Source organism: Sturnira hondurensis, unplaced genomic scaffold, assembly GCF_014824575.4.
Source record: "Sturnira hondurensis isolate 20B ecotype Veracruz unplaced genomic scaffold, ASM1482457v3 Scaffold0018728, whole genome shotgun sequence".
NCBI classification, from domain to species: domain Eukaryota; kingdom Metazoa; phylum Chordata; class Mammalia; order Chiroptera; family Phyllostomidae; genus Sturnira; species Sturnira hondurensis.
Window position 1 is genome coordinate 4,626,317 of NW_028091359.1, and position 22,440 is coordinate 4,648,756.

The 22,440-nt window shown below is 38.8% G+C and overlaps 1 protein-coding gene across 4 annotated transcripts in view; it reads right to left on the reverse strand.

Moving 5' to 3' along the window:
• KANSL1 (KAT8 regulatory NSL complex subunit 1) overlaps positions 1-22,440 on the reverse strand; it is a 159,949-nt gene that overhangs the window by 5,868 nt on the left and 131,641 nt on the right. For 3 of the 4 annotated variants that reach the window (XM_037070017.1, XM_037070018.1, XM_037070015.1), the window contains 4 exons: positions 11,867-12,038; positions 3,454-3,636; positions 2,801-2,989; positions 2,336-2,484 (listed from right to left, as the gene is read on the reverse strand). In XM_037070017.1, coding sequence (XP_036925912.1) covers positions 2,336-2,484; positions 2,801-2,989; positions 3,454-3,636; positions 11,867-12,038 — 693 coding nt within the window. The remainder of the gene's footprint in view (positions 1-2,335; positions 2,485-2,800; positions 2,990-3,453; positions 3,637-11,866; positions 12,039-22,440) is intronic. The other variant, XM_037070019.1, reaches the window with a different exon arrangement.

Consider the following 22,440-nt stretch of genomic DNA (forward strand, 5'->3'; position numbering starts at 1 on the left):
TGGTGTAGCTCAGTGGATTGAGTGCGAACCTGCGAACCAGACAATCGCGGTTCGATTCCCAGTCAGGGCACATGCCTGGGTTGCAGGCTGGTTCCCTGCAGGCCAACTCCCAGCAGGGGATGCACGAAAGGCAACCATACATTGATGTTTCTCTCCCTCTCTCCTTCCCCTCTAAAGACACATAAATAAATAAAATCTAAAAAAAAAAAAGAACTTAAATAGCTTTATAAAAAAAAAAAATCCTTGCACATACCAGGTGAAAATCGCTGCAATAGATTGTCACTGACCTCACAAATTTAGGGTAACTGGTTAAGCAAAACTGTTGAACAGACTTCTGCAAGTCTTGTGTGGCTGAGTTTTGCAGCTAAGGCTTATTGATCTCATATGCAAAGTCCTCTGCCACTGTCAAATCTGTTGAAACTGTATGTCCTACTATAAAGAAGTGTTCCTTAAGCAAGCCTCAAGAGATAGCTTTCCCTGTATCTTAATCAAGGATGAATGTGAAAGCAACTGCTGAAACAGGTGTGGGTTTTCTTGGGCCTGCTTTTAGTACCATGGAGGTAAAGAGGCCTTGGTAGGTTGTGGGGACTGTTCAAGGGACATGAGTGCCCACCCTTCATTCCGCTGCCCACTCATCCAGTCTGATGTAACTACTCTCTCCTGTTCAGAACTGGAGGCAGAGAGTAGTCGATGGGGATGAAAAGTGGTTCCCAAACATGGTTGCACATAAGAAGAAAGATGAGAAGAGGCTTTTAAAATTTTTTTCTCAGATCCCTCCTTCTGACTATCAAATCAGAATCTTCAGGGATTCGTAACAGCCAGTGAGGTGATTCTGATGCACTCACTATCTTCCGGTGAAGCACTTGCGCCCCCTCGCCTACTGTCTCTCTGTGTCCTCTAGCTGCTCTACTTTAATTTAAGTATCTGGCCTTTCACTCTATTATTAAATAAATCCAGATTCTTAAAAAAAATTATACTCAATAAATAACAAGTAAACATTTCAAATAATCCAGGCCTAAGTCAATATTCTCCAGGCACAGGAGGACTGGCAGGTAAGAAAATACTGAGGTCTCACCAGGTCCTCAACCTCAGAGTTGAAATCCTTTGCTCCTTTGGTTATCTGAGACCTTCTGCTGGTGGGTAACTGAGTTTAAGATAGATACTACAGATCTACTTAGGCAAAATTTGTGGATGTAGAAGGCAAAGAAGAGGGAGGAACAAGGAGGTTGTTTGGAAAATATAGTATGATTTTTAAGAGCAGAGAGAGAACAATGTGAAGTCCTACCTATTCAAAGGAACATACTGAGTACATTTCATGGGCTCAGATCTGTCAGCTCTGAGGGGCTTCAAAGCACCTGTGTAAGGTGCCTCTGTAATGGGGTGTCCCTCTGGCCAGCACTGAGTAGTGCAATGCGAGAGAGCTGGCTCTGCAGCCAGATGGCTTGGTCTGAATCACAATTATAACCTGCAGAAGTCACCTTGCTTTATGCAATTTCCTTAACCTTGGAAAGCCTTAGTTTCCCTGTTTGTAAAATGGGAATTTACACCAACTACATCTCAAAAGGTATTATAGGACTGAGAGATCACATGTAGAGCACTAAGCATTGACAAACATTACAGTGGCAGTGTTTTTTATGATTACCTTACTATTATTATTATTATTATTATTATTATAATATAAAGAACCTTTTAGTGGCACAAAGCAGCTACAGGTTATGTATGTTCAAGGAGGCACGTCTTATGGAATTAAAATACTAGAACAAAAATTAACAGAAACGTGAGTCTGGAATGGCTTTGAGAACGGCTTTCTGCATCTGTAATTCTGCTCTGTGCACCTGAAAGGCATGGGCTCTGCCTTCTCCCTTTGGTTCCAGGCACCCTAGCACCCAGTGCTTACTCTCTGTACTGTAGCTCCTCCACTCACCGGTACAGTAAAAACAGGGAAATCCAATTTCTCCAATGCCCACACAGGCATCGCTCCCGTATACCTTCTCTCTGCCTACTTCTTAGACTAACAGGGTTAGAGCCATCACATTGCTGAGTGCTGTGTGGAACAGTCCCACAGATCTTGAATAGTCCTAGACCTCTTTGAGGGTCTGTCCCTGCATCAAGCTTTCTATGGATGGACCAGCAGAGATCCATTCATTTCTATGATGAAAAACCACAGGGTGAAATACCACCACTCTGATTGAAAAGGACACACACCATCATGATAAGTTGAGTTCCCGCAGCTGCCCTGGGCTTCACAGACTGCTTTCTACACTGTCCCCCAGAAACACTCAAATGAGCTGAAACTGCAGAGGGGCTGTCCAGACAACTCCATGCAGGTACTTACAGATGTGCTGGCTGTAACCTGTGGGCTGGAGCTGGAGGGTGCAGAGGTGTCTGATGAGGTGGAGAGCTGTCGCATCAAGGGACTGTGTGGTGAGTGGTGGGAGGCTGCCAAGTAGCTTGAACTGTTCAAGTCTGTGTGATGCTTCAACACTGCAAAAGTCAACAGAAAACAAGACTATGTGGCTACCTCAACCAGCTCTACTTCTAGCACAAGCTAGGAATGCAAGCAATACACAGTAAAGGCAAAAAAGCTTTCTAAACCTAGAGGATAAAAAGGTGAAGCAGGGGGCTGGGCAGAGGGTGCTGCAGCAGTAAGAAGTGGCCTGTATTTAGGAGCAGTGGAGTCTCTCTATTCTGCCTTCCTAGAGTGAAGGACAGAGCTGGGGGCAATTAAGAGAAGTACAAGCTGCCCCAGAAAGCCCTGAGCAGGTGCAAATGCAGGTAGAGGTGCCAGGCCTGGCCCTACCTTCACTTCTCTCAGATGAATGGTCTCGCAATCTCATTTTGCTGTGGTTTGGGTCATGCACAGGTGGCGGCGGGTTGGGCAAGCGCTCTGCTTTTGGCGCTGTCACTCGCTCCACCATAGGCAGGGCCCCCACATCGTCTAAGTGTTGCCTGTGGGTCCTGTCAGGCCGGGTTTGGTGATGGGACAGCTCTGAAGAGGGGAACAGAGAAAGAGCTGTGAAATATCTTCTCTCAATCTTTTCTTATTTAAGTTGAGCTCTAGTTTTCACTAGGCCAATGACAGACACCTAGGGCGGCAGGCCAGTCCTCTGGGACTGAAGCTTCTAGCAAACAGCACAATGACCAGGGAGCCCACAGGGTCCTCCACCAAAGAAAAGAGATACCAGGCTACAGAAGACAGCCTACCCACAGATGAACCCAATGCCACGCTACTGCTGGCTGTGCACTGAGCACTATGGGTCTTGCCCCAAGATGCACAGTGTCTAGAACACCTTTCCAAGTCTATCTGAGAGAACCAAGACAAGTAGAAGTAGATGGTAAGCTGACTTTGTTATCAATTTCCAACCCAACATACTGCCACAGCAAACCAGAAACCTACACCCATAAAAGGAACAGGAAAGTAACAGGAGGGGTCCCTGGTCTTCTGACACTTACTGGCTGTTGTTAGGAAGGAGTTGACCAACTTGTGCCTGTCTTTACGAATTGGATCTGGCAGACTGCCGGGCATGGGTGTTCTGTGCTTAAGTGAAAATTTTTTGGGAGGTTTGATTTTGTCAAAAGGTTTATTCTGCCACTGAGATTTCAGCATGCTCTGGAAGTGAAGGCTTGTGGGAACATCTGCAAAACACACAAAACACTGAAGGTTAGTCCACAAACACCTGGCCTCTGGGCTCCCATCTCATGAAGTGAAGTAATTTCACCATCTGCCTCTCCAGTGGGTAAGAATGATCATCCTCCTTTCATTTGCCCAGTGGCAAGGTGACCTGGCAGGCAAGCACAATCATGTGGGGTATCTGTTTGTCTGAATTTTACTGGTCATTCTACCCACAAGTTACTTTGCATCTTATTTTTCAAGTTCAAAAACAAAACACAACACATCTAAAATACCTTGTTAGATTGAAAGTTTTCTTTGTTTGATAGCACTGCTAAATTTAACTTTACTGGTATGAAAGATTGATAAAACAGCCTGTTACTATTCTTCTAGAGGCTAATACATTTAAACTTACTTCTGTCTCTAGATTTAATCAGTTATAGTCATTCAATAATTATCAGTCTACTTTATCTATCACGAATTGTACTGTGTACTACATCTTTTCTCCAAAGTTAAGAACTATCCCATTCTTCTCCCACCTTCCTCCACAGCTCCAACCCCTTCGAGATTAGTAGGGGTGTCCAACATGCAGCCTGCAGGCCACATGTGGCCCAACAGAGAATTGTAAATTTACTGAAAACCCTTTTTTGGCTCATCAATTTTTGTGTATTTCATGTGTGGCACAGAGATGTGAAAAGGTTGGACACCCTGATAGGCTTTTTAGCTGATTTGTTAATATTCAATACCACAATGCAATCTTAAAAAACTAAAATCCTGACCTGAGGACATGCTTATTGATTAGAGAGAGGGAAAGAGAAATAGAGAGAGAGAGGTGGGGAGAGAAACACTGATCAGTTGCCTTCCCCACACTCCCCGATCAGGGAACAAACCCACAACCTAGGCATGGGAAATGAATCAGCGACTTTTTGGTTTACAGGACAACGGTCCAACTAACTGAGCCATACTGGTCAGGACACAAATTAATCTTTTTAGACTTGGTTATCTCAGACTTTTAAAGGTTTACTCCATTGTATTCTAACATCCAGTGTTGCAAATGAGACAAAATGGATTCTTACTCACTGTACATGGTCTGTTTTCCTTTTAAGCTTTTGAAAACACAAGCAAACAAATAAAAGCTTGCTATTATTAAACTGACTCAATTAGATCAGTTTGGGAAAAATTACCATCTGTCCAGCCATCAATACTGAGTCTTCCATTCCATGAACATGGTGCATTTATCCATAACTTTAAGGTTTTCTGTAATTTTCTCTCAGCAGTGTCTGTCAGTTTGCAATGCACAGATCATATTCAAATGGTTGACTTTATTCTTAAGTATTTCATATTTTTGATAGCACTATTAAAAACTTTAACCTATATTCATTGGTAGTATAAAAATACAGTAAATTTTTATATACTGACCTTATACCCTGTGATCTTGAGGAACTCATTACCAACAGTTATTTTTTAATGTTGCTATTGTTGATTCCTTAGGATTTTCTGCATATAGAAATAGACTGTTCTTTTCAATCTGTATGCCTTTCATTTCTATTTCTTGATGTATTATCCTGGCTATATTCCTCTATTGGCAATCTGAAACTTAGATTTTCCTTTTTGTAATATGAATCTTCTGAAATTTCACCATGATAGACATAGGTGAGGGTTTTTCCAGGGTTCTCAAAAACTTCAAGGTTCTTTCTTTCTTTTTTTTTTTTAAAAGATTTTATTTATCTTTAGAGGGGGAGGGAAGGAGAGAGGGAGAGAAACATCAATGTATGGTTGCCTCTCACACGTCCCCTGCGGGAAACTGGGAAGTGGCCTGCAACCCAGGCATGTGCCCTGACTGGGAATCGAACCGTGATCATGGGGTTCGCAGGCCCGTGCTCAATCCACTGAGCCACACCAGCCAGGGCTCAAGGTTCTTTTTTAATCTGAAGCCCAGCACATTCCTCTTTAGCTCCCAGTTCCTCCAGGGAACCATTAACCACTTGGGACACAGTCAAAAGTTCAAGCCCCAACGTCTGTACCACCACTGCCTGATGGAAACTGGCACTGGTGGAGCAGGAGTGCAGGAGGGGAAAATCCAACCTGGCTATCCCCCCAAAAATGAGCCCAAATTCATCACCCAGATAAACGCCCAGGTCCTGTCCCTACTTCTGTGTCCTCCTTTGTTGGCAAAGAAGTTTCCTGTAACAGCTCCTCCCTCACAGGAGCTTACTTCTAACATGTACTTTGGGCTACTTCCCCCCCCTTATTTTATTTATCTAGTTATCTTGTTTTCCATCTTTCAAAAATCACACTGAACTCTAGTCACTGATGGCATGCCCTCTTTTTTTCAGAACTACTACAAATACACTCTACTTATTGTATTTTCTAAATATGTGAGAGGTTTTGGCTCCCAGAGAGGGTTAAAAGATGTGCTCAATCTGAACTAGGACAGGAGACACGGGGAGTGGCGAGAAAAAAAGCAATAAATGTTCATTTACTGAGCCTACTACTGTATGGCCGGCATTGTGTGTGTATGTCATCCTGCGTGTACCATTCAATCTTTGTAACAATTCCATGATGTAAGCATCACTATGCTCCTTTTAAAAGACATAAAACAGGTTCAAAGAGGTGAATTAACCATCCAAGGTTACACAATTTAGCAACAACCAACATCCAAATTCAGGTTGCAGAATCCTAAAGCCCACACTCTTCGCCATTATATCACGAGATTATCTTTGGATCAGAGAATGGAGAGGTTTAATTCTCGGGTGAAATCTGATGCCTCTCAAATTATTCCCAAGGAAGTGGAGAGTACAGAATATTTTTCAAGAGAGTTCTACAGTTTAAAAGAATTTAACACTCTTTCCTGTAGTATAGACCATGGATCTCACGACATTTCAGACAAATTTGAACACTAGATGTTTCAGGACTACAATGAACATATCTGTTAGTTAACAGAATGGTTCCATTCTTAGGTATGGCATTTCTCTAAAAGGCAAGCAGCCTCAGGACATTATTTTTGAGTTCTGAATATAGATCACCAGTCCTTAAAGGCAGTGAAACAAATAGGGAAACTAGTAATATCTTGGCCTCTCAGCCTTTTAACCCCTCCCCTCAGAAGTCCCTCAATAAAATGGTCTGATTCCTCCCCATTTCCCCAAAGTCAACCTTAAAAGAAGGATTCCCTATTAATCAACAGTTAAGAAGCGAGTTTAGAGATAGTAATGGTAAAATTCTTTGCTCTACTTCAAGGGGGTTGGTTGGGGAAAAGATGTGCAGGAAATAGAGCATTGTCTAGAGGCATTCTGAAAGCTGGGCTGAGCTGGAATGTATATAAAAGGCTCAAGAAAGGGGAGAACACTTCCTCGACATCACAGGATACCCCTTTGTCACCAGAAGAGCCACTCCCACTTGGCAAAGGCTATGGAACAGAACTACAAAAACATAGTGATTTCATTTTTCCCAGTTATTACCCTCCCCAAAGTGAAAAGCCAGGGAAGAAAGGAGACAGTGGAAACAGCAATGGACTGGAAGGAAGGAGAGCTGGATTCAGGTCCCAGTTCCATTACTGAGCAGGACGAGAAACAAGTCACTTAAGTGGGCTTCAGTGTCTTCCTCTGTACATGAAGCAGCAGGACTACACCAGGGCTGGTAACACCCCAGCACATGTGTTCTAGCTCCCCCCTCTTCTGTCTACTGGAGCACAGACCAAGCAACCATGTCTTGTTGGACTGCAGGACTCCAGACTCTTCTCAAACAATTAATGAAATGCAGACAGCCACTATCAAACAATCAAGTAAGCCAACAGAGGACACCCTTGGAGGTAAGGTATTAAGGAGAATCAAGAACTCTTCCTACAAACCCACTGAATAAGAGGTTAGGGATAATAAACTGTTTAAGGGACGTAGGTAGCCACATGTTGCTAGAAGTTTGCTGTGTTTTAATTGCTTTCATATAAGAGTGAAGAGGAACTCAGTTAAATCCCCTTGTCAGTGAACAAAGATGATCTCTTAGGAATTGGTAATGGAAGGACACATTCCACCTGAGGAAGAAGTAACACCTAAGACCTATGTAAGCTAAAACTCTGAACTAGAATAGATATAGTGAACCTGAAAGTAAGTGAAGAAAGACATATGAAATCGAAAAGATAGGAACCCATTCAGCTAGAGGATTTCATACACTCCATACATTCACAAGTAATGGCATTAAATTGCTATTATTAGAGAACCGAGATGGCAGATCCTTGATCAGGTCAGTAACAGGAAAACAGAAGTAATTACAAATATTACCTCAAATTACTATTTCTGCAAACAAAATGAAAAGACCTTCACTTTAGGTTCACCAGGGTCTGTCCATCCATGAGTCATTTGACTGTCTTACTCATACTTTCCACCATTTTCTCAAACACACTTTCTTGGGGTGTTTGTAATGCTCACTTCCTCCTCCTGCTGGCAAGCTGTGGTCTTGGCAAACTCTCTCTGAAAAGAGCGCGGATCTTCATAGCCAGCAGGTGGTGCTCTTATTAAGCACAAACCTAACAAATATCCCTTTCCCCAAGGTTATGTACCCTCTACATTTCAAGCTAAAGATTAACCTTAGTTGTAAGTAAGGTGATAAAGAAACAAGCCCCTTCTGGAATACTTAAAGGACTATCAAAATCTAAAGCCTCCACCTTCTTGCCTGGCTTAGGGTTCCTCAAATTCTATCATCTCTAGCCATGCTTGGTGAAACTGAATGAGAAGTTATCATGATGGGAGACAGAACTCTAGGATTACAAGCTGCAGTTGGCTCCTATCTTCACAAACTACACAAATGGTTCTACTTGAAAATGAAGAGGTTGCAAAAAGGTGGCAGAGAGGTCAAGTCTGATGCACATGTTTGATCCACACAGTATTATGCTGGCTGCTCACTGTTACTAATTGTTCTGCACAACAATACAGCAGGAATCACAATACTTTAGAGGAGGCACTATTCACACAGAATGGTGCCCTCTGGGGTGGTGGCCCTGTGAATTCTCCAGTTTAAAAGAGATTACATTCTGAATGTGGTGGTTGTTTGGACAAAGCAAAATTACCCAAATTAGAACAGTATTAGATATAGTAACTAGTTCCCCAGGTCAACTCACGTAAGTCTAATTTATCCAGAGGCAAATATGTGCATATACCTAGGTTGGTATAGTAAAATATACACAGTCTCCTTTACACTCTCATAAGGAAATTTAATGACCAACTCTTATCCAAACTCTAGTGACACCATTAGGAGCTATGTGTGTATGTAAGACAGAGAGAGAAAGGGACAAACAGTGTTTAGAAGCATACAGGAAAATGTTATCTTTCCTTCCTTCCCCCTCATTGCTACCTATGGTTGCCTGGAATGGGATGGAGTGGGGAAGTGTAAGGGCAGAGGTCAGATCTATAAATATGAAACATATAGTGTTAACAGGGCATAAGAACTTCTTGGTAGAAATGCTGAATGGTGGAATGAAGGATGTCAGGCAGGTGGTTTGTATACATTTGATTGGAGGATAGAGGAGAGAATTCAAAACTGTACATAGTAATAATACTGTTGACAAAGAAATGATCACCATGTTTATCAGCTAATATTCAATGAGCATGGAAGAGGCCTATTCAGAATCAAAACATTACCACAGGCTTCAGGCTTCTTTATTCAAATACAAGCCTATATAATTCAAAACAGTAAACCTGAGAGAGTATCTAACGGAAGGAATGTTCCTAAGTTTCCTTGTGGCTTTGTCTGCAGCTATGGTTTGGAACTGTGTAGAAACCCAATTTCTCTTAATAACCTGGCTGGGAAGGAAGAGAGAATAGAGAAAAACAAAGGACAGGCATTAGATGACTTAAGTTTGAATTCTAAGCCATCTAAACTCATTAGCCATTTAGCCTGAGATAAAGCCATTATCTCTCTAAGCCTATTTCTTGATCTGGAAAACTGAAGCAACACCTTACAAGATTACTGAGAATGGCAAATAAATTGTGAAAAAAGTGCTTCTTAAACCATGAAATGCTATACAAGCAATAGGTGTACAGTTAAAGTCAAATGGCAAGAGAAGGTGGAAGCCAATGACTCTGGAATCTGAAACACGGAGGAAAAATGTTTTAGTGTCTTCCATTATGTTATAGAATTAATTCATTTCTGTAACATCCCTGACCTAAACCCCTGCCTAACTTGCTATCCATATGCTCCAAGTTTTCAAAATATTTCTACTCTTTCCAGAAAGGAGTCAATGGCAGCAAAAATATTATATATGCCATGCCCTGTCTTTAGGTGGCTAAGAAAGAATTCAATCATTTAAAGAACAGATAAAGAGGAGATTGTCTAGGACAGGTATCAGTAATGATTGTTTTTATAAATAAAGTTTTATTGGAACACAGCCACACCATTTGTTCACATATATTGCCTATGGCTTCTTTTGTGTTACAATGGCAGAGTTGTGTAGTTGCACCATAAACTAAACATAGCACAATTCACAAAATCCAAAATACTGAGCATCTGTCTCTTTAAGCAGAAAAAAAAAAGTTTACATACCATTCATGCTAACCACGCCCCCAAACCAAGTAAATTTCATATCCCACATAATTCTCATTCTTCAGATATCCTTTTAAGTACTCCTATTTCAGTTATCCTCCTTGCAAACACTTGTATAGACTATCTATAAAGTGTTATAAAGGACAAAAATAGGAAGAAAAACATGGAACCCTAAAATTTAACTAATGAAAAGTAAAAGAGTCATAACATAATAGATAAAATGCCACAACCATTTGAGAAGAAATGCTAATTACATCCCACAGGCTGGGGTCAGATCATGAGATTATCTGAAAAATCAATAAAATCAACACAAATGAAAGTACTGGCTTCCTGCAGCCTCTATCTAGAGCAGTGCTTTCAACATTTTTGCTCATACACCTCCCCCATATGAAATACAATTTTTTTAAAAAATCATAAATTCACCCTGGCTGGTGTGGCTCAGTGGACTGAGCACGGGCCTGCAAACCAAACAACCAGCAAGGGAGGCATGAGAAGCAACCACACATTGATATTAAAAAAAAAATCATAAATTCAGATAGTTGTAAAAGTTATATTTTCTAAAATACTACATATGCTTTAAGATATTTTTATCAACACTTTGGAATGTAAATGTATTTTATTTTTTAAAAATACTTTATTTATTTATTTTTAGACAGAGGGGAAGGGAGGAAGAAAGAGAGGGAGAGAAACACCAGTGTGTGGCTGCCTCTTTCTTACGTGCCCCACAAAAGGGAACCTGGCCTACAACCCAGGCATGTGCCCCTGACTGGGAACTGAACCAGCAGCAACCCTCTGCTTCATAGTCCCACGCTCAGTTCACTGAGCTACACCAGCCAGTGCTGTAAATGTATTTTAGCTTAATTAGCTGAAGGAAAAACCTTTCTTTTTAATCTTTTTAGTCAATCAGACTTTTAGTCAAAGTCTAACTTCAGTTATTCTCTTAATATTTATTCTAGAATGACAGATAGGTAAGGCATAGAATTTAAACAAAATAAGGTACCTCCATCATCATTAATTTTTAATTCAAACTTTTTTAAAATTTAACTTCCATGGGATTCTCCTTCAGGTGCCATGTATTCTTGAAAATGGTTGCTTTGTTTGGCATCCCTACTGCCTACAGTTTTTAACTCTGTAGCAAGACCCACCCTGAGACTCAATATAGATAAGAGGAATGACTTTCTTTTGTGAAATGGGAGAAGAGCAATTATAAAAAAAAAGAGGTAGAAAAGAAAAATTGGCAGACACATAGAAAGGCTTATCAGGTAGATTGTTACCTTAGAAAAATAGTACATCTTACATTGAAGATCTAGGCTTACGCACGTCCTGGAAAGCTGTCCCGTAACCATCCCGTCATACATACATTCTCCCAGAATGAAAACATTCTCTCAGAACAGTGCTGCCCACACTATTTTACAACATGGGGCACACAGACAATACATTTTTAAAGATACACTGGAGTATAATGAAGGAGCCAACTGCCCCTAAACCCCATCTAGCCACTTAAAGGGTTGGGGAAAAATCTCCTGGCAAGTTACAATTTTTAGTGGCACATTGTGGTCTGATGGATCTTTTGTATCCTATTTGCAAAATTATAAGAGAAGACTTCTGTTGGCAGAAAGTGATTCCATCATAATACCTGAGTCGCACCAGGATCTTGGCTGATTATCTTTCACTTTCCAGCCTGTAAGTCTTATTTATTAGACTATTTTCTGAGGTCATTCTTACCATCTGGAAATGCCAGAACTGGGTGAACACAAGCGTCCAATTGGGACAGTCGCTCCAAGAGAGGGGCTTCGTAGTGGATTTCTGGAGGCACGGTATTGGCACTGCCGGAGCCACAGAGTGCACAGAAGGGATTCACGTCACAGCCAGAGCGCACTGGGCTGTTCCGGTGAACCTGCAAATAGCCAAAGAAAATGGATAATTCAGTGTCTGATAAAAACCCAGCTCTCCACTCATTATACCAAAGATGCAAAAGGTCCTTTCTAGATACCTCTGTGACACTGTTAACAAAATATGATTAGTCTGTTAAGACCTCCATTTCTCCAACAAATGAACCTTCAAAGTAACAGTAAACTTGCTTCTTCTTTAATAATATGAAATCCAGTTACATGATGCTCTAAGTGCTACCTACATATCAAACTTGTAATACTGTAGAGCCACTAAAACTGTGTTTTCTAACAACGCTTTACAAAACCTACATGTTTTCAACCATCTACTAAGGTGAATAGTTGGCTCCTGATTCCCAGGTGGGATGTGATTTGCTCTCTCCAGTAACTTCATCTACCTAAGAATTTTATTTATTTTTAAAAATACTTTATTTCTTTATTTTTAGAAAGAGGGGACAGGAAGGAGAAAGAGTGGGAGAGAAACATCAATGTGTAGCTGCCCCTCATGTGTCCCCTACTGGGGACCTGGCCTGCAACCCAGGCACGTGCCCTGACTGGGAACCGAACCAGCAACCCTTTGCTTCACAGGCCCGTGCTCAATCCACTGAGCTACACCAGACAGGGCTACCTAAGAACTTTAAAAAGCAAGTACATCTCACACCTCCTCTAAAAAAAAAAAAAAAACAAAAACAAAAAAAACCTTTCAGGTGCCTCAAATAAGGTGGCAAGTTTTCCTGGCCTACATGGAACTCATTAGTTACTCTTTAGAACATGTCTAGCATTTGCCAAATCATGTCGCATTAAAAAATCATTTGGGCAGCACACAGTCCTAGGAGAGAAAACTTGCTAGCAAAGACTGTAGCAACAGCAAGAGCTGCATTTAGTTTTAGCAGAGACATCTCTTGAAAGCTGTTTGACTTTATGGTCACGTATAGGAGAAAGATAAATATGAAAAAACAATGTGGTCTTTATATTAACATTCTTCAACTGCCCACTTCTTATAACCACATAAGATGAATGGCATGCAAAGAAGGTCCCTGGCCTGTGAAGGTCAGTCATATGGTCTTTGGCCAAGTCATACGATATTCTCAAATTTACTTGTTAATAAAGGTCCTGCAAGGTGAATTACATGAATTGTAGGAAAGGTAATCATCTCATAAACTTTTAAAAAGTCACACAAATGCTAGCCGAATTAGTTGGTATATGGCAAGATTTCTCAAAAGCAGCTCTGACACTTTGGGCTGAATAACTCTTTATTGTGAGGGCAGTCCCTGTACTCTACAGGCAGGCAGCAGCATCTCTGCCCTCTGTCCATGGTGCGAAAAAGCACCCTCCTTCCTCCCTCTTTGTGACAATCAAAAATGACTATAGACATTGCCAAATGATTCCTGGGAAGGTAAAATTGTTGATAACCATGGGGCTCAAGTTATGGCCAGGCCTCCTAGAAAAATTCAAAGGACAGGCTCCCATTAAATACTAATAGTGAGAACTAAGAAAGGTCAAGACTACTGCAGTCAAGGCAACAGGACTCAAGAGCAAGCCTGAAGAGGCTTCCACTAATCAAAACATTTGAAATAATAACAATAATAAAAAAATCAATGGCTTGAATAACCCAGGTATGTCTATATTGATGACTTCATAATCTATAAATACTCCCCTCTCCACCAAAGACTTCAATGATTGCCCTTGGAAGATAGTAGGAAACCAACTTATTATTTTGAAAACTAGTAGACAAAAAGAAAACATTAATTATGCTTTTGTCCCTGTACAAACTATAGCTTAGGGTAAACAGTTGAAAGGGTAACTTTCTCTTTATAGGTAAAGCCTAGCTAATAAATGAAACAGAAACGATACAAGTAGAAAAACCTCCATTATTCAATTCCTAATGAAATAATAGGTCCAGGCAATGAACACCAATAGCTGGTAACACAAAAGGAGAGACAAGATATTACATGTCTTCTGATGCAAGTTCCCAAGACACCTTTTGTTTTCTTGACAAGCTCAAAATTAATTTGTTCAATTCTCTATTTCTAATTACCAATTTCCAGGAAATGCAGCAGAGGAACACCACCGACTTTTAACACAGTAGAAACATGCGATATTTTGCCTTGTATAATGAATACTTTTTTGCCTAAATTTTTTTGGGGAAAATAAGGATGTGCAGTATACATGAGTAGTACTAATTCCATACCTACAAAAATGTTTTTAATTCTGTTATTTATGCTCATGTGTTGAAAGTGTAACTTTAGAACACAATAACTACATCTGTATGCAAAAGAACGCCCTGGAATATGATAACCAGTTTTGTTTCTAAGTATAAATTTTAAAAAACTGAATTCAAAAACTAAAACAAAAGATTTTTCCCTGAAAGTCTGGGCCAAAAACATGGGTGCACAGTATACACAGAAGGGCATTATACATGGCAAAATACGGTATTAATGAATGGACAGGCACATGGATATGTGATAAAATATGATAAAATGTTAATGGTAGCCTCTGGGATAAACAGCTGACAGCTATTCATTGGAAAATCATTCAACTTTACCATACTTGAGTAATTTCATAGTAAATTTTGGAAAAAAACCAATGATACCACAGAACTACTTCCAGCCATGAAGCAATAACAGAGATCCAATTTATCTTTCAGCCATAAACTAGGAAAGTAGACAACATGCAGCTATGTCGGAGAAACATGAGGTGGCCTCTGTGATAGACCCAGCTTTCTGCATGGAGGCACAATGCCTACAGACTGCACAGCAGAGTGATGGATCTAAACAGTCACAATGGTCTCACTGAGCTGAAGTTCAGAGGCTTAGGTGACTTGAAATTGTGAAGCAGAGTTCTCCAAAAGAGGAAGCTGTACAGAATCTTCATGACATCCTCTTAAGTGTTTGCTCAATTTGAAGCCCACATACAAGGTGAAACTCCATTAGGTCAGGCAAGGAACAAATGAGGAACTGTGAACTGAATGATTCCAAGAGTTTACATAAGTGGGAGGCTTTTGATTGTGACCAGAAAAGTGGCATGGAGCATTCAAGAAAGGCCCTAAAAGATCTCTATTGATGAGTGCAGTTAACTATTAAATAAGCTACTCTTCACCATCCCTAATAAAGGAAAAACTGAACCTCAAGTAACTTGCCAAGGAAACAAAGCCCCTTTAGATGAAGGTAACACAATCCATATACTTCAACCAAATAAAAATTAAATGTCCAGCATCCAATAAAAGCATCGCCAGATATGTCAAGAGGCCAAGAAGCTACATTACAGGGATACAATCAGAAAGAAAATAAGTCATAGATACAAAGAGATAAATAATGAAGTTTTCACAGCAAATAAATATAAAGAAAAGGGGTAGGTTACAGCAAACCAACAACTCTGAGCATAACTAGAAAGGCCAGATTTATAAAGAACAAAGAAAAAAATTTTAAGCTATTAAGAGAAATGCTAAAATAATAACAATACTGAGGAACAAAGATTTAGAGAGCAAAGAACTATGGAAGTGTGGAGGTACACATCTTCTGGAGGACAATGGATTATGCTCTAAGAAGGGACCAGAGAGGGAAAAAGCCTCACCAAAACTGTAACCCAGCTGCGACTCAGCTCCATCCCAATTTGCACACTAAAGTTTTCAGCCCCCATTCTATAAGCCTAGAAAGGAAAGAAGGTGAAATCTGCTCTGGAGAGAGAACAACGAAACAGCAAAATCTCTTAAAAATGTAGTATCTTATGCTGACTGAAAACGAAAAATCAGAAACAGAGTACCGATTAATCCAGATTTTGGAGTCAGCTAACATTTATAACAAAATAAATATAAATGATTAATATGCTCACAGGAAATATAGAAAAGGAAAATGAAAAGAACAAGAAAAATCATGTGTGTATAAATGAATCAAATGGAAACTTAAGAACTCAACAGAAAAATTTCACATGAGACATAAATTTCACATGAGACACAGCAGAAGACAGAATAAGAGAACTGGTAGATAGGTTAATAGCAACTAGATTAAAAAAAAAATAAAGAGGAAAACACACACACAGAAAAATACAGAATGGAATGTAAAGGGCATTCAGGGCACTGTGACAAAGCCCAATGTACTGATTGGCATGCCGGGTGGAGAAGACAGAATGAGGAAAAAAGACACCAATCCACAGACTTACTACACTGCGAAACCCAAGCAAAAAGCAAATGCAAATACTATCATATCTAAGCACTTCGTAATACTGTTTAAATTACAAGGGAAAAAAAACAGATAAAGAGGAAACCTATAAAACTAGACTTAACAGACTCACTGGAATGTATATGGACATTAATTATCTGGATCTTGGTTCAAACAAAATTTAAAAATAATTTTTAAAAAATCTTGGTGAACAGAGTCATCTCTGATAGCAGTAAAAAAAAATTCACCATTAAAATTAAAAGCATCATTGGTGGCAATAATCACCCACAACGCTGGAGAAGGTACTACCTGATTCAATCTTAATACAGCCTAAACTTGTAATATATACAGGACCAATAACAATAGTAGAGTCTTTTACTTTGGTAAGTATTTCTTAGAAACTAGATCCCCAAGGAACTAGCTGATGGTGCAACCAAAGGGACTAAGATGACAATGGAATAGGGAAAGATTCTGAAATTTGTGCCAAAATGCTCATGGCTCACGTGGTATGTAACAGTGAAAAATAAACTGTGGAACAGTTAAACTGTGGCATTACTTCTTATGTGGAATTTAAAATGCCAATACCAGTAATATTAAAAACTGTGTATATGCAACTCAAAATTCTGTGGTACATGCACATAGCAATAAAGCAAATTCAAGTGCATGAAACACTGGTAGAAAATGTGCTATCATTTGATCTTTTATTAATTTTCTATAAACTTTAAGACTATATATGAAAATAAAGTGGGATCAATAACTAAGTCAATGTTGTAAAACATTTCTATGTATTTCCTTTAAGATATTTAAAAACATCTGCATCTAGTCATAATTTAAGAATGAGATTTTAAGAAATAAAAAATGCTGGTGGGTAAAGCTTTCATTTCTTTAAACTTTATTTTAGTATTGCCATATGTATAAACGTTACCTACACAGAGATTACAGAGCAAAAAGCAGATGTTCTGAAATGTTTCTCTTGAAATTCTAGTAGTTCATGAGCATGTTTAATCAGTATTACTTTACAAAGGTTCCTTGTCAAATAAGTTAGGAAAACAAAGAGTTTCCTCTTTTTAACAAAAGACTTCTAAGTCTTTATAATCTTTTATGAATCTTTGAGCAGCAGATATGGCATGAAGTGCTCTCCAAATTGATTCACCCATCACATTACAGTGGTGGCAGATATCTTGAAGTATCTTCATGCTTGTCACTATAGTTTACCCTTTGAACAACTTGAGTTTGAGCTGCATGGGTTCACTTATATGCATTTTTTTCAATATGTACAGAATATATATTTTTCTCTTCCTTATGATTTTCTTTTCTCTTAGTTTACTGTAAGAATATATAAGACAAACAGCATATAAAATATGTATTAATCAACCGTTTATGTTATCAGAAAGGCTTCCAGTCAACAGTGTGCTACTAAAGGGTTTAAGTTTTGGAGGAGTTGAAGTTATCTGTAGATTTCAACTGCACAGGGAGTCGGTGTCCCTAACCCTATCTACACTGTTCAAGGGTGAGCTATAACTTTGAAATCATGACAGTTATTATACTTGCTGCTAAATCTCATTATTTAATGTATTACTAAAAAAGTAGATGTCACTATACCACAAATTTATATTCTAATTACCATTTCAACTACTGAGTTTCCCAATAGTCCATATTTTATGTTTTAAAAATTTATTTGGAAAAGTCCACAGACTTTATCATAATGCCAAAAGGTTTGTAGCTGGAATCAGAGTAATAAGCAAGTCTGAGGTGCAAGAAAAAGAAGTAGAACTCGTAAAGTGAAGGCAATGTTGCGAAAGTCTTGGTCAACTAGGCAGGGAAATGGAGAAAAAGTTTTAACACCCACCTTGGAACATTATTGGAGAAGTCACTGCAGAGAAAGAGAAAACAAAGCCCCAACCCAAGTTCAGATAAGAGGTCCAAATTCATAGTACCTGTGTAATGTGGAGGAACCTTAAGCTCAAAATTTGACATTCAAAATTCACCTGCATTCTTGAGGCTTTTTCAGAATCTAATGAAAACTGTGTGTTAAGGACTTTTCCATAGCCCAGGGATCATAAGACTCACAGAAAACATGCCTCCCTCACCCCTGCCCCAGATGAGATCACTGTGGAAGATTATACAAGAACAGCAACTGATATGAGGCAGTCAGAAGATGGAGAAATGGGAAGAATTTGTCCCCAACAAGGTAGAAATAGAACAATTTGAAAACTTTAAAATAAGTATATTAAATTGTTCACAGAAGTAAAGAATGGAAGTAATAAAACAAGAACAGGAAAGGATATTTCAAAAGTAACCACAAATTTTGAATTAAAAACATACATAGAAGTAAAAAACTCAAACAGGTTTAACAGTAAACTAAATACAGCCAGAGAGAAACCTAATGAATAGGAGGGACGGAACAGTCAGAAGATCACAGAGTATAGCACGAAACAAAAAGATAAAATTTAAAAATACTAAAAAAGGTTAGGAATAAGAATCTGCAATAATCTAAAGATATTTTATACTTAAAAAGAGAATGAAAGGGAAGAAAAATTTCAAAACTCAGGAGATAAGAACTCTCAGAACAAAGGTACACACCAAGACCCTAAATAGGTAAAAATTAGTCCATTCTCTAATTATGCACCTTGACATTGCAAAACATTAAAAAACAACAAGAAAGGTAGGAGGTTGAAGCCTTTAGGTTACCAGGGAGAAGATACAGATAACCTACGTAGAAACATTTAATGGAACATCGGAATTTTCATCTACAACAGTATCAGAAGGCAATGCAATACCATCAAAGTGTTGAATAAAATTTTACATAAAGTTAAGCTGTCATTCAAGAATAAAGTCAATCTGCCCTGGCTGGTGTAGCTCAGTGGATTGAGCACGGGCCTGCCAACCAGACAATCATGGTTCGATTTCCAGTCAGGGCACATGCCTGAGTTGCAGGCCAGTTCCCGGCAGGGGACACACCAGAAGCAACCATACATTGATATTTCTCTCCCTCTCTCCTTCCCTTCCCCTCTAAAGATAAATAAATAAAATCTTAAAAAAAAAGAATAAAATCAATCTAATACTATGTATATTCACAAATACACATGTATACATTTACATACAAAATACAACTGTTTTTAATATATATAGACAAACATTACAACCCCAAGAATGCTGGTAGAGGGCCACTAAAGAATGTACTGCGCAAGAAGGATGGAATAGTATGCAAGAAAAGGCTGTCTTAAAAAAATTACAGGAGAAATGATTCCAAATATAACAGTAATCAAAGTAAATGTAAATAGATTTAACTCACTCCTTAAAAATACACCTAAAGCCAACTGACACAGAAAAACTAATAGAGATGGAAAGACATATCTAGCAAGTACTTATCAAAGAAATCTATTTAAAGTAAAAGCATTAACATAGATCAAAAGGGAAACAACATAATGATATTTCAAACAATAAAGAACAAACAATCATGGACTCCTATGTACCTGACTAGTCATTTGGAATTACATGGGGGGGGGGGGGGAGGGCAGTGCATGCACAGAATATATATATATGTATATGTATGAAATGAGGGGGAGAATGAGGAAATGAGATGAATGTTATATAAGAGTACAAACTTGCAACTACTGGATAGGTAAGTCCTGGAGACCTAATACACAGTACAGTGATAACAGACCACTGTATTATAAACATTGAAAGTGGTAAGAGACTAGATCTTAATTATTCTTTCCATCGTTTCATATGGTCACAAAAAGAAAATGATGCTATGTAACATAATAGATGTGCTAGTTAAGGCTACAATGGCAATCATATTGCAATATAAATATCAAATCAACAATGCTGTATACCTTAAATTTATACAATGTTATATATCAAATATATTTCAAAAACAAACAGAAAGACCAAAGGATACAGAATATACGAATACAATTAATAAGCTAAACATATGCCTTAAATTTAGAACTTTGAAGTCAACAAATAGGATATGAATATACTCACACCCAAACACTGTCTTTTTAAAGGAATATGGACTACTTAAAAAAGCTGAAAATGACATTTATCAACAGTGACCTTGAAAACACTATTGAGTTAAAAACAAAACAAAAAAAACAAGTAGCAGAACATGTACGCCATGATCGATCACACACACATACACATACACACACACACACACACACACACACACACACAGAGTTTTAAAAAAACTTTTTTACTGATTGATTTTGAGAGAGAGGAAGGGAATAGGGAGGGAGGGAGAGTAGGGGGAGGAGGAGGGAGGGGAGGGAGGGAGAGGGGGATAAAGAGAGGAGGAAAAAGAGAAACATTGTTTCATTGCTCCACCTATTTATGCATTCACTGGTTGATTCTTGTATGTGCCCTAACCAGGGATTGGACCCACAACTTTGCGTAGGGGTAAAAATGCTACAACTGAGCAACTCGGCCTGGACCTATATACATTTTTATACAAACTTTAAACTAAACAATATTGCACTGTACTCATACATAAATGTATACAGTACAAATAAGAACCCGAACTGAGAGTGTATGTTACCAAATTCATAACAGTGGCTGCCTATGGGGAAGGAAGCAAGTTAAGGAGGCAGAAAATAAAAGGAACACTGTTTATCTGTAATTTTCTTTTAAATATTAAAAAAACACATGAAGTGGCTCTAAGTGGTGTGGCTCAGTGGAATGAGTGCTGGGCTGCAAACCAAAGGGTCACCAGTTCAATTCCCAGTCAGGGCACATGCCTGGGTTGGGGGCCAGGTCCCCAGTAGTGGGATACCAGAGGAAATCACACAATGATGTTTCTCCTCTTTCTCCAACCCTTTTCCTCTAAAAATAAAATAAATAAAATCTTAAAAAAAAAACCCACATACATGAAGTAAAAGAAGTCAAGATATTAACATTTAGGGTGGAATGTACATAGATGTTTGTTACTTCATTCTTTATACTTTACAGAATTAAAATAATTAGGGGAAGAGGCAGTTAAACCTGATTAAGTTTTTCCATACATAGAGGCCTGAAGTTCTTCATAAAATAAATTGAGTGGCGCACAAGAGCCCCAGGAAACTGGCAGTGAGAGTGAAGGAAGTCCAACTATTTCAGAGCAAACCTAGGAACTGATCTGGGAATAGCACCTATCAACCGGTCTTCCAGATTTAGAATTGAGAAAATGATTCAACTATCATATGCAGTAGAGACAAGGACCAATGTACAAAGGCCCGTATACTGAGTAAAACAGTGTCCCCTCCCTAGGCCCTGCCCAAAACTCAATCCCACCCAGAACCATAGTATGTGGCCTTATTTGTAAATCATTTAACAGGAATACTGGATTAGAGTGGGCCTTAAATCCAAGGACTGGTGTCCTTGTAAGACCATGTGAAAATACAGAGACATAGACACACAGGAGGATGGTCATGAGAAGACAGAGGCAGAGACAGAAGTTATGCTGCCACAAGCCAAGAAATGCTAAGAACTGCTGGCAATCACTAGAGGCAGGAAGTGGCAAGAAAGAATTCTTCCCTCCAGCCTTCAGAAGCAGCAAGGATTGACACCTTGACTTCATATGTAAAACACTTTCGTAACAGTTTAGAGATTGGCATTCTAAACCTGGGTGATTTCTGAGTACTCTTAGTAGCTTTAATTCCTAAGGAATTACAATTTTCCACATAGCACCCTTGCTCCTTCCCAAAAGTATACTACTGAAAAGTTGGGCCTCCAAAGTCTATCATAAGAATCTCCTTTATTGATAATAAAGAACATATCCCATTTGATATAAAAATTTTCACTTGATACTGACTCACAATTATTTTAGTTCTTTAGTCCTTAACCACAAATATCATGGCTCTAAGTCTTAAGAGAATGTCCTCTATGTTCCTCAAGGGTGATACAAGAGGAAAAAAGTAGAGGACCACTGGGAACCCTACAGAAGTTAACTTTAAAATTCAACCCAAAGCGATCCTCCTATATAATTACACTCTTCCAACAGACTATAAAAATTTGAAAACCATGCTAGAACACTGTCAAACCATTTGATAAGAAATGCTATTTTTAAAAAATTAAAAAGAAGTGTAAGTCCCACTCCAAAATTTCAAGGCATGTTATTTTATCCTTTTAAAATACCATCTGTTTGCAGGACGTCCAATCCACTGAGTCACACCAGTCAGGGTGAAAAATACCACCTCCACTATGATCCAGTTTATAAAATAACTTCACTTGACAAAAATAAAAAGCAACCCTACACACTGGTCCCAAATTT